We start from the raw sequence: 12,923 nt of genomic DNA on the forward strand, positions 1-12,923 counted from the left end.
AAAGGCCTGTAGGAGAAACTGCCCTTCAGTCACAAGCTCACCCCTCCCCGGCCTCCAAATTGAATGCACCCCCATGAAAAGTAGAATGTTCTGTTATTTCATCCACTGCACAGGATGTCCCATCAAAAGCCCAGGCCCCTTCCCATTTGAAAAAGCTCCAGAAACAGCTGTTTCCCCTAAATTACCAACGCAATATCATTTTTATGAAAACACAATATGAGGAAGGTGTACCTTCACGGAAACCTTGTTGGCAAGACCTTCTCGGGACTTACGGTAACCATTTTCTAACTTGCCTTCCCTTTTGCCATCTTTATCCTTTTTCTCAGATTTCTTCCTCAGACGGAGTGCTGTATGCCAAGATGACGACTTCCTGAAGCCAAAACACGAAGGCGTTGTAATCAGCTGGGATTTCTGGTAGGTGATTTAGCCTCGGAAATGTCTTTGAAACCAGCAGGCAGACAGGGGCGGTGCTGGGTTTTTTGCTGCCCCAAGCTGCCCCCATCCTGTCCCTGCCCCCCATGGGGGGTGTCTCCCCGCTAGGTGGAGAAATGGCAAATCTGCCTCCCCCCTCCCATTTAAAGACCCCTGCTGATCAGTGAGAGCATTTAAATGGTGGGGAGGTGGATCACCGCAGCGCTGCCTCTTTTGTCTGCTTGGCCCCATGCAGGTGAAAGAGGCAAAAGTAATAGCGAGTATGCAGAAATGGTGAAAATATGTAGTCTTGAGTATGCAACAATGGTGAAATTAATAATTCAGTTGAAAAACAGATTAGTTACAGAATTTGAAATGTAAAATGTTGAATATGTATCCCAACAGAAATAAGTTTTATTGTATTTTGTAAACAATGATCAAAAATGAAGGGGGTGTTGGGAAGAAATATTTTCTATTTCATATATTTTATTATATATAATCACCTTTTGATACATATAATTATGATATGCAATCATTTTTTCTTTTCTGTATTTTCTTATTTTTGTTTTACGATTATATAGAAATGAAGAAGCAGAATGAAAATCAGTTCTAATTCTGAGTCGATTGCACCTTTAAGACCAACTTAGTTTTATTCAGAACATAAGCTTTCGTGTGCATGCACCCTTCTTCAGACAAGGAATGAGGTATAGTAAGCAGAGCCACATATGCTGGTGGGGTTTGGAATGCCAAGTGGTACAAAGTTAAAAACCACGAGCAGAATAGTAAAATTAACAAATTCAGAAAACCGTTGATCTGCATTGCCTTGGCGTGGGAAACCATAAAACAGTAACATGTCAGAATGTGAGAATGCCTGTTAATTATTCTGTTGCTAATAAACCTGGGTCAAAAAGAAGGCATTTCTTTCCCAGATGTTTTTTCTGTCCAATTTATATATGAACATATTTACATATGAACATAATTTACATATGAACATATGAAGCTGCCTTATACTGAATCAGACCCTTGGTCCATCAAAGTCAGTATTGTCTTCTCAGACAGGCAGCGGCTCTCCAGGGTCTCAAGCTGACGTTTTTCACACCTATTTGCCTGGACCCTTTTTTGGAGATGCCGGGGATTGAACCTGGGACCTTCTGCTTCCCAAGCAGATGCTCTACCACTGAGCCACCGTCCCTCCCTCCCTTTTAACATGTAACATAAATATATACATCATTCTAGTTTGCCATTAGGAAAAATATATTAAAATATAGTAGAAGATGTGTTTAATATATGTAATGAGATAAACAGCCAATATCCCTAGTTTGAGTATGTCAATACAAAAGCATTCTGATAAACTATCCTAAAAGAGAAATACATTGGAATACTGTGGATATATTGCCCTACTTGGTGAAATTGGGTTTAGCATATGTAATGAGATGTTACTGTTTTATGGTTTCCCATGCTAATTCAACCCAGATCAAAGGTTCTCTGAATTTATTAATTTTACTATTCTGCTATTGGTTTTTAACTTTGTACCACTATTCCAAACCCCACCAGCTATATGTGGCTCTGCTTACTGTACCTCATTCCTCGTCTGAAGAAGGGTGCCTGCACGTGAAAGCTGACGTTCTGAATAAAACTAAGTTGGTCTTGAAGCTGCAATCGACTCCTAGTTTGTTCTACTACTTCAGACCAACACGGCTGCCCACTTGGATCTATCAGTTCTAAATGTAACATGTCGAATATAAATGTGTGGGAAAAGGTGGGTTTTGAGGAGAAACTTTTATTTTCTACTGCAATAAATTTTAAATAATATTTTAAAAAGACAGTTCTCCATATATCCTGTGTTCATATACACGTGAAAGTCTTTACATACAGAAAGCTGGTATGCTTGGGAGACAGGCAGGGAATGCTTTGATGTGAGAGAAAGCTTTCAGTCCTGCAAGGGCTTTTACCCCTTCTGTGAGGGGGGGAGGGGCACGGGAACTTTCTGAAGGGCTGAATGCTAACCCCTTCCATTCTAGCAGAAAGTGCAGCACGAGTGGTGGAGCCTGGGCAACTGGTTGATATCAAAGTGTTTGGAAGAACACAGATGAGAAAATGCCAACCGACACATTCACCTGCCAAGCTAACGGGATAATGGCTCTCCTGTGATTGTGTTGCTCTAGAAAGACGCTGTGCCCATCCATCTCTGCTGCCTGCCTATGCTAGAAAATCTTTTAAAGGTTTGGTACAAATAGGATTCTTGACCATTTTTGACACTAATTCCCACGGCCCCCTTTAAGTAAGAACGGCCTCTGTGCAAACACACTTTTGTCCTCCCTGAAATGTCACATGATGGGTGCCATCAATCTCGTAATAATGCTAAATTAGGTCTTCTTTCACTGTGGCTTTGTGTCTCTGCACCACCTGTGACCAAAACTCAGGCCAGATGTTGCTCTTCACCTTTGCAGCACCTGCTTTTACCAGCCAGCCAGCTAAACTGCTCCAGCTTCCTCTCCTGGCTACCAGTTTTCCAAGTCACACACTCAGCTGCTTATTATAATTGGATGACTTGCCTTAAAATTAATTTAGGGATAAGAGTGGGCTGGGACTTATAGGAACATTGTTTCTGAAATGTTTCATCCCCCGCAATTTCTCCCCCGCCCCAAACCAGGTTTTGCCGAGACCCTTCAAAGCGAACACGGGAGGATGCCGCTCAGCACATGCAGTCGCCCTTCATGCAGAGCTGCTCCAGGTACGAGAGATTAAACTTCCTTGATCTTTCTCAAATCATTATGACAATAATCTTGGATCACTTCGACGCGCTCAGTCTTGGGGAAGTCGACGAAGTCCTCTCAACTGTACGCCCTACAACTTGCGACCTTGACCCATGCCCCTCCTGGCTAATTAAATCTTGCCAGAGGGAGCTTAGATATCCTATACGGGATATCATAAATAGATCCCTCTTGGAAGGGCAATTCCCAACATCTTTGAAAGAGGCCATGGTCCGCCCTCTCCTAAAAAAGAGTACAGCAGATCCGGCCGAATTGGCAAATTATCGACCGGTCTCGAACCTACCATTTTTAGGTAAGGTTATAGAGAGGGCAGTGGCGTCACAGTTGCAGGGTTTTTTGGATGACACTTCCGCCTTAGACCCTCACCAGTCCGGCTTCCGTCCGGGCTATGGGACGGAGACAGTGCTGGTCGCCTTGGTGGATGACCTCCAGCGGCATCTGGATCGAGGCGGCGTGGCGGTGCTGATATTGTTGGACCTGTCGGCCGCATTTGATACGGTCGATCATCAGCTACTGGCCCGCCGGCTCGCCGACGCGGGGATTGGGGGATTGGCCTTACAGTGGCTTTCCTCCTTCCTCGAAGGACGGGGACAAAGGGTGGCCATTGGGGGGGAGCGGTCCCGGAGGCACCCACTAGTATGTGGGGTGCCACAAGGGGCAGTTCTCTCCCCGATGTTGTTTAACATTTATATGCGCCCCCTTGCCCAGACTGCCCGGAGGTTTGGGCTTGGGTGCCACCAATACGCTGATGACACCCAGCTCTATCTACTAATGGATGGCCGGCCTGGCTCCGTCCCAGAAAGCCTGGACTTAGCACTGCAAGCCGTGGCAGGTTGGCTCAGACTGAGCGGGCTGAAGTTAAATCCAACGAAGACAGAGGTCCTTTGCTTGGGTCGCGGTGCCCTGGGAAGGGAAATCCCTTTGCCGGTCCTTGACGGTGTGCAGCTTAAAGCGGCACATAAGGTCAAGAGCCTGGGGGTTCTTCTGGAGCCTTCATTATCAATGGAGGCACAGATAGCGGCCGCTGCCAAGTCCGCGTTTTTTCATCTTCGACGGGCAAAGCAGTTGGCCCCCTTCCTGGAGCGCCGTGACCTAGCAATGGTGATCCATGCTACGGTCACCTCGAGACTGGACTACTGCAACGCCCTCTACATGGGGCTGCCCTTGTGTCGAACTCGGCGGCTGCAGCTGGTGCAGAACGCGGCGGCTAGGCTGTTGCTGGGGCTCCCAAAGTGGGAGCACATACAGCCGGGGCTGCGCGGGCTGCACTGGCTGCCAGTGGTATACCGAGTTCGCTACAAGGTGCTGGTTATCACCTTTAAAGCCCTATATGGCCGAGGACCTACCTACCTGAGGGACCGTCTCTCCCCATATGAGCCCCAGAGGGCACTGAGGTCATCTGGGAAAAACCAGTTGAATATCCCTGGGCCAAGGGAGGCCAGACTGAAGGCCACCCGGGATCGGGCCTTCTCGGTCGTCGCTCCATTATTGTGGAACCAACTCCCCGAGGAGATGAGGGCCCTAAGATGTTTAGATCAATTTCGTAGGGCCTGTAAGACCCACCTTTTCAAGGTGGCCTTCAACTAGCGATAGAATCAGCAATAAAGCTAGGTATGCTGCTGGAAATGTTTTTATTATCTGATGTTACGAAATCTAATGTTTACAACGCCATATTGTTATGTTAATTTTAATAATTTATAACTGTTTTAACCATGTTTTTATAATGTAAACTGATGTAATGTGTATTTTATGCTGTGAGCCGCCCTGAGCTTGCTTCGGCGGGGAGGGCGGGATAGAAATAAAAAATTATTATTATTATTATAATCATTTTTTCTAAATATCAGAAACTTTCAATATGAAGTTTGGATGTCTTTAAAAAGCAAAACAGAATGCAAAAACAAGACAGGTCTGAGGCCCCTTAAAGCCTTTACAGGCAGGACACATCTGACGGAGGGGGCTCTAGCCCACACAATAAAGATGGCAGTTTTGGAGGGAGCCCTGTTGGTCTGCAGAGGAACAGCGAGGCTCGGGTCCAGCAGCACTGGAGAGACCGGCCAGATTTTGGGGAGGCAAAGCTCCCTTCGCCCGATAGAATGACTCTGGAGCCCCCCCCCCCCGGTGCCCCAGGGCTTTTGGCTGCTTTTCCTACAGCGGATTTGTCCTCAGCCCCTCTGGAGAGTGTCCCATGTCAAGCATAGCCCAGAGACTCACTTCATTGTTCCATCGGGGTTCTCAGCGGAGACTGCACTGGTGTGCCCCAGGACATAGCCGGGGATCCAGCCCTCGGCTGCGGGGCACTGGTCAGTGGCGGCTCGGAACACCAAAAACATGTTCTGTTGGTTGCTGGCTAGAATTTGCACGACCTCTCCTTGGTAGACATTAATCTCATCCTCCTTCACTGCCGTATAATCGTGTGTCACCAGCATGGTGGAGATATTGCTACTGCTGCTACTTTCACTCTGTGGATTAACAAATTCAGTGTAAGGGGAGAAAAAAGGGAAAAATTTAGACAGATACAAAGCAAGCATCTATGTTCCACAACATCAGTATGACTGAGATATATCCATCTCAATAAACCTAAGTTTAGGCTAACTTTCACCAAAGATAGAAACTTGGTTTGCATGAAGCTAGTAATCGAAGAGAAAAGAGTTTCCTGCTATCTGGTAAACGGAGCCTTTATATATGATCGCCAACATAAGAGGACAACAGAGCAGGCATTCTAAATGCAATTGTGATTTCTGTGTCTGTATACTAATTGCTTGGTTTCCTTCCTGAAGAAGCATTACAGGAAAGCTGACGTGTTGGGCTGGAAGAACCAAAGATTAGCATTGACAAACTCTGCTTCCATTTTAAAAGATGCCTGCCTGCAAATTATTAAGTCCTCTTCAAGTTCTGCCGTTACTGGGTCTGTCCAGATAAGACCCCTGGCTTAAGGCAGAGGTGGGGAAAAATGCTGGTCTTGCTAACTCAAGAGGAGAAAAGTGGAACCGAAGTCCACAACCATTAAGCCACCCCACTGCCCCCACATTCCAGCTTCTCCTCCCCGAGACATCCTCTGCTTAGCCTGCCAACCCATTTCGGCTACACGAATGGATGAGAAACACTGGAGTCCGAAACAGATATAGGCTGAAAGCTACAAATTTGCTCATTTAAGTTGCAATCAAAGTTTGTGGAGAATTTACAACAAAATTGTTCCATGCAACTGTCTTGGAGACAGGATGTGGCCACCCCCTTACTCTCCCCCTCAATACCTGGGGAAAAAATTCAACAAAGAAGCAATATTTTGCTAATTTTGACATTCTTCTCACCACTGGCATAATTCCCATTGCAAACATTAAGTTCTGAGTTGCCAAGTAGAGTTTCCAACTCCAGGACATGGAGAAAAGGAAACTGTTGGAATGCGCAGATGTCTAAAGACACTCCCTTCCCAAACAATTGCGAATTTGAGACACTTCAATCTTTTGAACAAACTTTGAGTCCAATGGAAACTTAAAGACCAACAATGTATAATTCTGGGTGTAAGCTTTTGTGTGCACGCAACGAACTGATGCTTAGTATAAGCTTTCACGTGTGCATGTGTACGGAAGCTTCTACCCAGAATGAAACTTGGTGGGTCTTAAAGGTGCTGCTGGACTCAAACTTTGTTCTGCTCCTTCAGACCAACATGGCTGCCCAGCTGCATCTATATCATCTAATGCTTCACCCATCTTTGATGCTTTAGCAGGAAAGACATGACACTTGGCTCCCATTGTGCCAGAGATTAACACTAACAAAACATAATGTTTTCTTTAAGAGGCCCTTTTTCTTAATGGCAACTGAAAGCCTGCTTATCCTAGCAGCCAAGCTAACTTTTCTCTAAGCGAAGGAAACCATTTAAGGAGGAAAGCCCAAGCCAAATCAAATACAAATCATGGAAGTTCAAACAGGAACAGGCATGCAAAGCAGAACTCTGACTCTAAAACTATGAACAAGAAGTATAAAAAGAGGAAGTCTCGAGAGTGCTACATGGTTAAAAAATCCAAAGAGTGCATGCTTCCAAGAAAGGTTCTGAAGGCCGTGACCTGCAATTTGTGTTGTGCTGAAGCTATCAAGGGAGGTAAAGAGGACACGGACACCTGAATGAGGGGAGGGGAGGAGGAGATACCAACCCCAGAGCTAGAATGTGCCCATCACACTCCCAGTCCCACCCAGTGCTCCTTCTCAGGGGCCTGCAGGTGTCCTGTGAATGCCGTGTGGTCTATCCAGGCAGGCTGTGGGCTGGCTGGTCTCCTCTGAGCACTGGAGACAGCAAAGCATCTCAGGTCTTCTAGCTTTGGGGCAACTGTCGCAGCCTTTTAGCTGTGTCTTGCTTACCAGCACTCTGATGCTAGAAGGTTCCAGGACTAGGTATGCATATTAAAGACAACAGATCAGCAAAATGCTGTGGTGCAACTAGGTTACAAAAAGCAGAGACGGGAGCTTGGAGGGGTAGCTGGCTAGCTGAATGTGAGCCCTGGAGAGGCAGCTGCCCTCTGAATGCCAGTTGCTGGTGCCAACAGAGAGGGAGGGAGGGCTGCCAAATTCAGGCCCAGCTTGTGAACTTTCCAGAGGGTCCCCGTTGGAACAAGGATGCTGGTCTGACTCAGCAGGGCCATCGTTATGTGTGTGCTTGCATGTCGATGCCAAAGGAGTAAGTTCTGAACTGTTCTGCAGGGGAAATACATAATAAGCTGAGATCTGCTACGGTGGCCGTCCACAGCATGTTAAAATGTCTGCCTTCATGTTAGATGGGAGAAAAGCCAAGAGCAAGTTAGTAGAAGTCAGACTAGCATGGTTTTTTAAAAATAATTCAGCAGAGGCAGGAATCACATTTAGAGAGGGTTAGAAGGCTTTCCTGTGTGTCTACACCCACACACAGACCCTGAGGCTGGAGCAGTTGATTATTATTTCAGAGCAGTGATGCAGCACCGGAGAGTCAGAAGTTAGTATGCAGAGTGATGGCCGCGCAGAGGAGGGGCAGCACGGGAAGGTGTTTAGAGAGCCGGCAGGACAGAAGCGCTCCGTCTCTTACCCCGTTGCTCTGGGTGGAGTGTACTGACTGTTCGCTGGTCGAGGAACATGTGCTCATGCGGTCTGTGTCCTTGCTGTGCGAAGAGAGGCGGTGCACCTGGCGCTGGAGGGAGTCGCTGTCCCCAGGAAACGTGAAGGAGCCGGGGCGGCTGGCGGGGGATGCCGGGATCGAGCTCCAAAAGGAGCCCTTCTGCAGGGGGCTGCTGGGGGGGAAGACTTCCTTGCCAAAAGGAGAAGGGAAAGCAGTCGCCGGAGAGTTTATTGGCGAGACGGCTCCAGGCCTGGATTTCCCCAGGGTCAAGGATCCAAGGCTGCTCCTCGAATGGGTCTCCTCAGAATTGCCACGGAGCTCCCTTTGATCTGCATCTGCTGAGCCCAGAGCTCCTCTCCGTGTCTTCTGGGGGCTCTCTGCTGCTTTCGTCTTTGCCATCTTCTCTGCTTCTCTCTCGGGGCCATTCTGCTGTGCATTTGCTGGGTGTCTGCCTATCTGGCTAAGGCCAGCCTCTAGGGTGGTGATGTGGGGAGGCAGCAGGGAGGAACTGGGAGCGGACGTACCTGACATCTTGTCTGCCTCTGCCTGGGCGGAGGCTGCAGAGGAGACCAGGACTGGGGAATGGTGCCGGACGGGCTGTGGGATCCGGGAAGGCCTGCTGCGGCTGGAGCTGGGGATGCCAGGGCAGCTGCTGCTGTTGCCGCTTCCACCAGGGCCACTGTGGTTCCTCTGGTACTCAATGGGTGACGTCAAGGCTGGGGCAGCAATGGGCAAAGATGGAGAGCAATTAGAATAGACAGTGCAGAGCAATTTGATGCTGGTTTTCAAACAACAACCACTCCAAAAAGTCATTCACTCCTCTTCAGAGAAGGGAACAAAACCCAGAAGCTAATCCTCATGTACCACATCAGAATTTTTTTTTTTTTTTTAAATTGTCATCTAAAATTCTTGATTCCGCCCAACCCCCCCTCTAGTGACATTTTAGCTACTGCTGTGACAGGTGAATAAACACATTTAGCTGCAGGGGGACAGATGCAGTCCAACCAGTGTTGTTCAATATTACTTGCTTGGAATGGAATGAAATTTCTCTTCTCAATATTGGTATAGAGAGAGTTTTATTTCAAAAAGTGTTAACAAAGAATAAAATGTTTATTGAATTAACTGAACACAAAATGATTAACGGGACATAAAAAGTCTGAATTAACCGAACAGAAAATGTTGACTGAATTAACTGAACACAAGCAATTCTTTGTCACTAAAAAGGTATATCAATTGCTGAAGCATCATAAAAATCAGGAAATACTGAAAGAGAAGCAGTACCTTTAAAAATGGAGGGAAACAACAGACCAAGAAATGACAATATAAACATGTGGAAATTGCGTTTGTGTGTGTGGGCTGATCCAGTGGTACCCTGGTGCCATAATGGAAGGGGGTCCCTCCAATGGAAACTTCCCACTTAGTAGAAGAGAACTGTTGTTTCCTCCATGCTGTTATTTATGGTATACAGCAATGCAGCATTTTCACAAAATTGATCAAAGACACAGCTCAGTTTTGAAAGATACGATGTTCTCTCCATTCACACACACTGGGAACAGTTAGGGAGTTAGTCCCATGTGCATAATGCCTTTGGGTTATGTCTTTTAAAAAGTGGTGTCTAAAGGACTAGTTATTCAAACCTTTAAAGCAAGCTAATAGTAAATATATCACCATTTTAATTATAACACACTTTAAAAGCAACACAATACCACTTACAAAAGAAATACTATCCCAACTGTGTGGCACATGGCTATTTCTCTTGAGCAGTTTGGCATGAACAGATAAAGGTACTGGAAAACTGGCTCCTTCCATCATTATGTTAAAGAAAGTCAACATGAATTAATCAAAGGTGATTTGTGATGGCTGCTTATCCAAATGCAGTTATCTGAACACTGGGGCTCTAATTCTCATGCTGAAGAATGCCAATAATTTGTGTGGATTGAAAGATGAAATTCTTAAATGGCTGCCTGTTTACTTCAAAGTAGGATATCTGTAAATTTTAAACTAAATAAGACATGGAACATTATTCAGTAATCCACATCTCAAAAACAGGAAGGACAGGATAGGCTGTAAAAAGAGGAGTCTGGATGCTGCATTCCTAATTATACACGAGGCAGAATCAAGGCCCCCTTCAAACACAGCTCAGGTTTACCATTTAGAAAATTACGCTGGTTTTCCAAGATTTGGTTGATTTCATGGATCCACATCTGGCGGACTCCGGGACTGGTGGAATGCAAAACAAAAGTCTCCACAGCATCTCCTCCTCGTGACGTTAGTGCAAATTTACATGGATCGTTGTCTATGTTTTCCTCCAAGCAAAGGCCACTCACCTTAATTAGAAAGGGGAACAAAATGCATTAAAAGATTTTTATCTCCAAGGATAAAAGTTGCTGCTTCTGCTGCTGCCGTCATCATCATCATTGTCCCATCCTGGCTTAGTCCAGGTTCTGGATGATGTACATCAAGTAAAAATACAAGTACATACACAGGTAAACTGACATATCAATACAAATTGAGCAATAAAATTACAAAACCCCTGATGATATCTTGCTAATACAGTTCTTCTTCCAGAATATTGGAGCATGCGGGAGGAAAGGAAAGGAAGGTGCCGGCCATCACTGTCCTCAGTCCAAAGCCTGGCAGAACAGCTCTGCCTTACAGGCCCTGTGGAATTGCTTGGGTGTCATCTGGCAGAGAGTTCCACCAGGTTGGGACCAGGACTGAAAAAGCCCTGGCTCTTGCCGAGGACAGCAGGACCTCTTTAGGGTAGGGATCATCAGCAGGTTGCAACCAGCAGTGCGTAATGCTCTCCCAGGGACATAATGGAGGAGATGGTTGATTCATTCATCCCCATGCTGAGGAGCAAATCTAAGGTGTGGCCTGCTTGATGTGTGGGACCTGAAACAATCTGGTAGAGTCCCAGCGCTGCCATGAAAGACACCAGGTCTGAAGCCTAGACGGAAGCAGCAGATCCAGCTGCGTGGACACTGAAGTCCCCAAGGATTAATAACTGTGGGAACTCCAAGGCCCACCCAGCAACCACCTCCATCACGCTCAGAAGGCTGCCCGCTGGTGCACTAGGTGGTTGGTACACCAGACAGACGGCCGTACTCACTTGGGCATCCCACACTAGGCCGACACACTCAATCCTGGTGATCTCTGGGATGGGGAGTGGCTTGAAGGAGAAGCCTCCCGGATGATCAGCGCCACTCCATCCCCCTCCTGCCCTCAAGTTTGAGACTGATGAAGGACCAAGAAACCTGGTGGGGCCAGTTCTTTCAGGGCAACTGTCTTGCCTTCCTGTTCCCAGGTCTCGGTCACCCAGGCCAGGTCCATATTCTGACCTGCAAGATAATCTTGCAGTATCCTGGTTTTATTATGTATGGACCTGGACTGCACAGCAGCAATGCTGAAGAGGAGTTAACAATCCGAGCCTCTATGCAAGCATTTCTTGGGACGGGATGAAGGTTGGAAAGGGACCGAGCATATCCAGATCTCCACCTCCTTCCATACCAAGACCTTCTCCCACTGTCAGGCACCCAAGAGGGTCGCAGAGTCCATCTCCTCCCCCTTCTTTCACCTCCCACCCACCACTGGTATCTGGAATACAACCAAATTAACCCACAATATATTCTAAAATACAATCAGTAGATAACAATAAGACAACTAATTAGATAATAACAACTTCCCCTTAATATTGCCACCCAAAGCGCTCTACTCACTAGCCCCTCCCTCCCACTAACAAGACTAACAAACTTTATACGATGGGGGGGCGGAACTTCCCACTTACCATCAATTTGTCGAATTATCTGACCTATAGCAAAACATAAGTGGTTTTGAAAAAAATCCCAGCTGCACCAATTGATGGTACAACCGGTTCTTAGTCTTTGGAAATAAAAATCCAACCAGCCCACTGGATTCTAGTGCTGGACTCCAAATGAGAGTGATCTTCAGCCCCCTTCCTCTCCAATTCTCTTTACTGCTTACTCCCAACTCCAAATCATTAATTTGGAGTTGGGAGTAAGCAGTGAAGTGGCCAAGTTTGCAGATGACACTAAATTGTTCAGGGTGGTGAGAACCAGAGAGGATTGTGAGGCACTCCAAAGGGATCTGTTGAGGCTGGGTGAGTGGGCGTCAACATGGCAGATGAGGTTCAATGTGGCCAAGTGCAAAGTAATGCACATTGGGGCCAAGAATCCCAGCTATAAATACAAGTTGATGGGGGTGTGAACTGGCAGACACTGACCAAGAGAGAGATCTTGGGGTTGTGGTAGATAACTAAATGAAAATGTCAAGACAGTGTGCGATTGCAATAAAAAAGGCCAACGCCATGCTGGGAATTATTAGGAAGGGAATTGAAAACAAATCAGCCAGTATCATCATGCCCCTGTATAAATCGATGGTGCGGTCTCATTTGGAATACTGTGTGCAGTTCTGGTCGCCGCACCTAAAAAAGGACATTATAGCATTGGAGAAAGTCCAGAAAAGGGCAACTAGGTTTGGAACACTTTCCCGATGAAAAAAGGTTAAAACGCGGGGGGAGTGGCTTTGACCAACATCCGGTCAAGAGCCTTTGCCTAATGCTCGCCCAGCTGGCTCCAAAGTTATATTGTTTGTACCCCTTCAACTATATTTTTTGAACCTTTGAGTGATGTCTCCAA

The 12,923-nt window shown here is 46.5% G+C and overlaps 1 protein-coding gene across 3 annotated transcripts in view; it reads right to left on the reverse strand.

The window, feature by feature from the left end:
* Window positions 1–12,923, reverse strand: part of TRIO (trio Rho guanine nucleotide exchange factor) — a 287,901-nt gene that overhangs the window by 20,755 nt on the left and 254,223 nt on the right. The window contains exons 47-50 of one of the 3 annotated variants that reach the window (XM_060244315.1): window positions 10,415–10,592; window positions 8,236–8,981; window positions 5,397–5,644; window positions 232–370 (exon numbers count right to left, since the gene is read on the reverse strand). In XM_060244315.1, the coding sequence (XP_060100298.1) occupies window positions 232–370; window positions 5,397–5,644; window positions 8,236–8,981; window positions 10,415–10,592 (1,311 nt within the window). Of the gene's footprint in view, window positions 1–231; window positions 371–5,396; window positions 5,645–8,235; window positions 8,982–10,414; window positions 10,593–12,923 lie in introns of those variants that run through there. The other 2 variants (XM_060244316.1, XM_060244317.1) reach the window with 2 other exon arrangements.

The sequence above is a fragment of the Heteronotia binoei genome, chromosome 7, assembly GCF_032191835.1.
Source record: "Heteronotia binoei isolate CCM8104 ecotype False Entrance Well chromosome 7, APGP_CSIRO_Hbin_v1, whole genome shotgun sequence".
Classification (NCBI taxonomy): domain Eukaryota; kingdom Metazoa; phylum Chordata; class Lepidosauria; order Squamata; family Gekkonidae; genus Heteronotia; species Heteronotia binoei.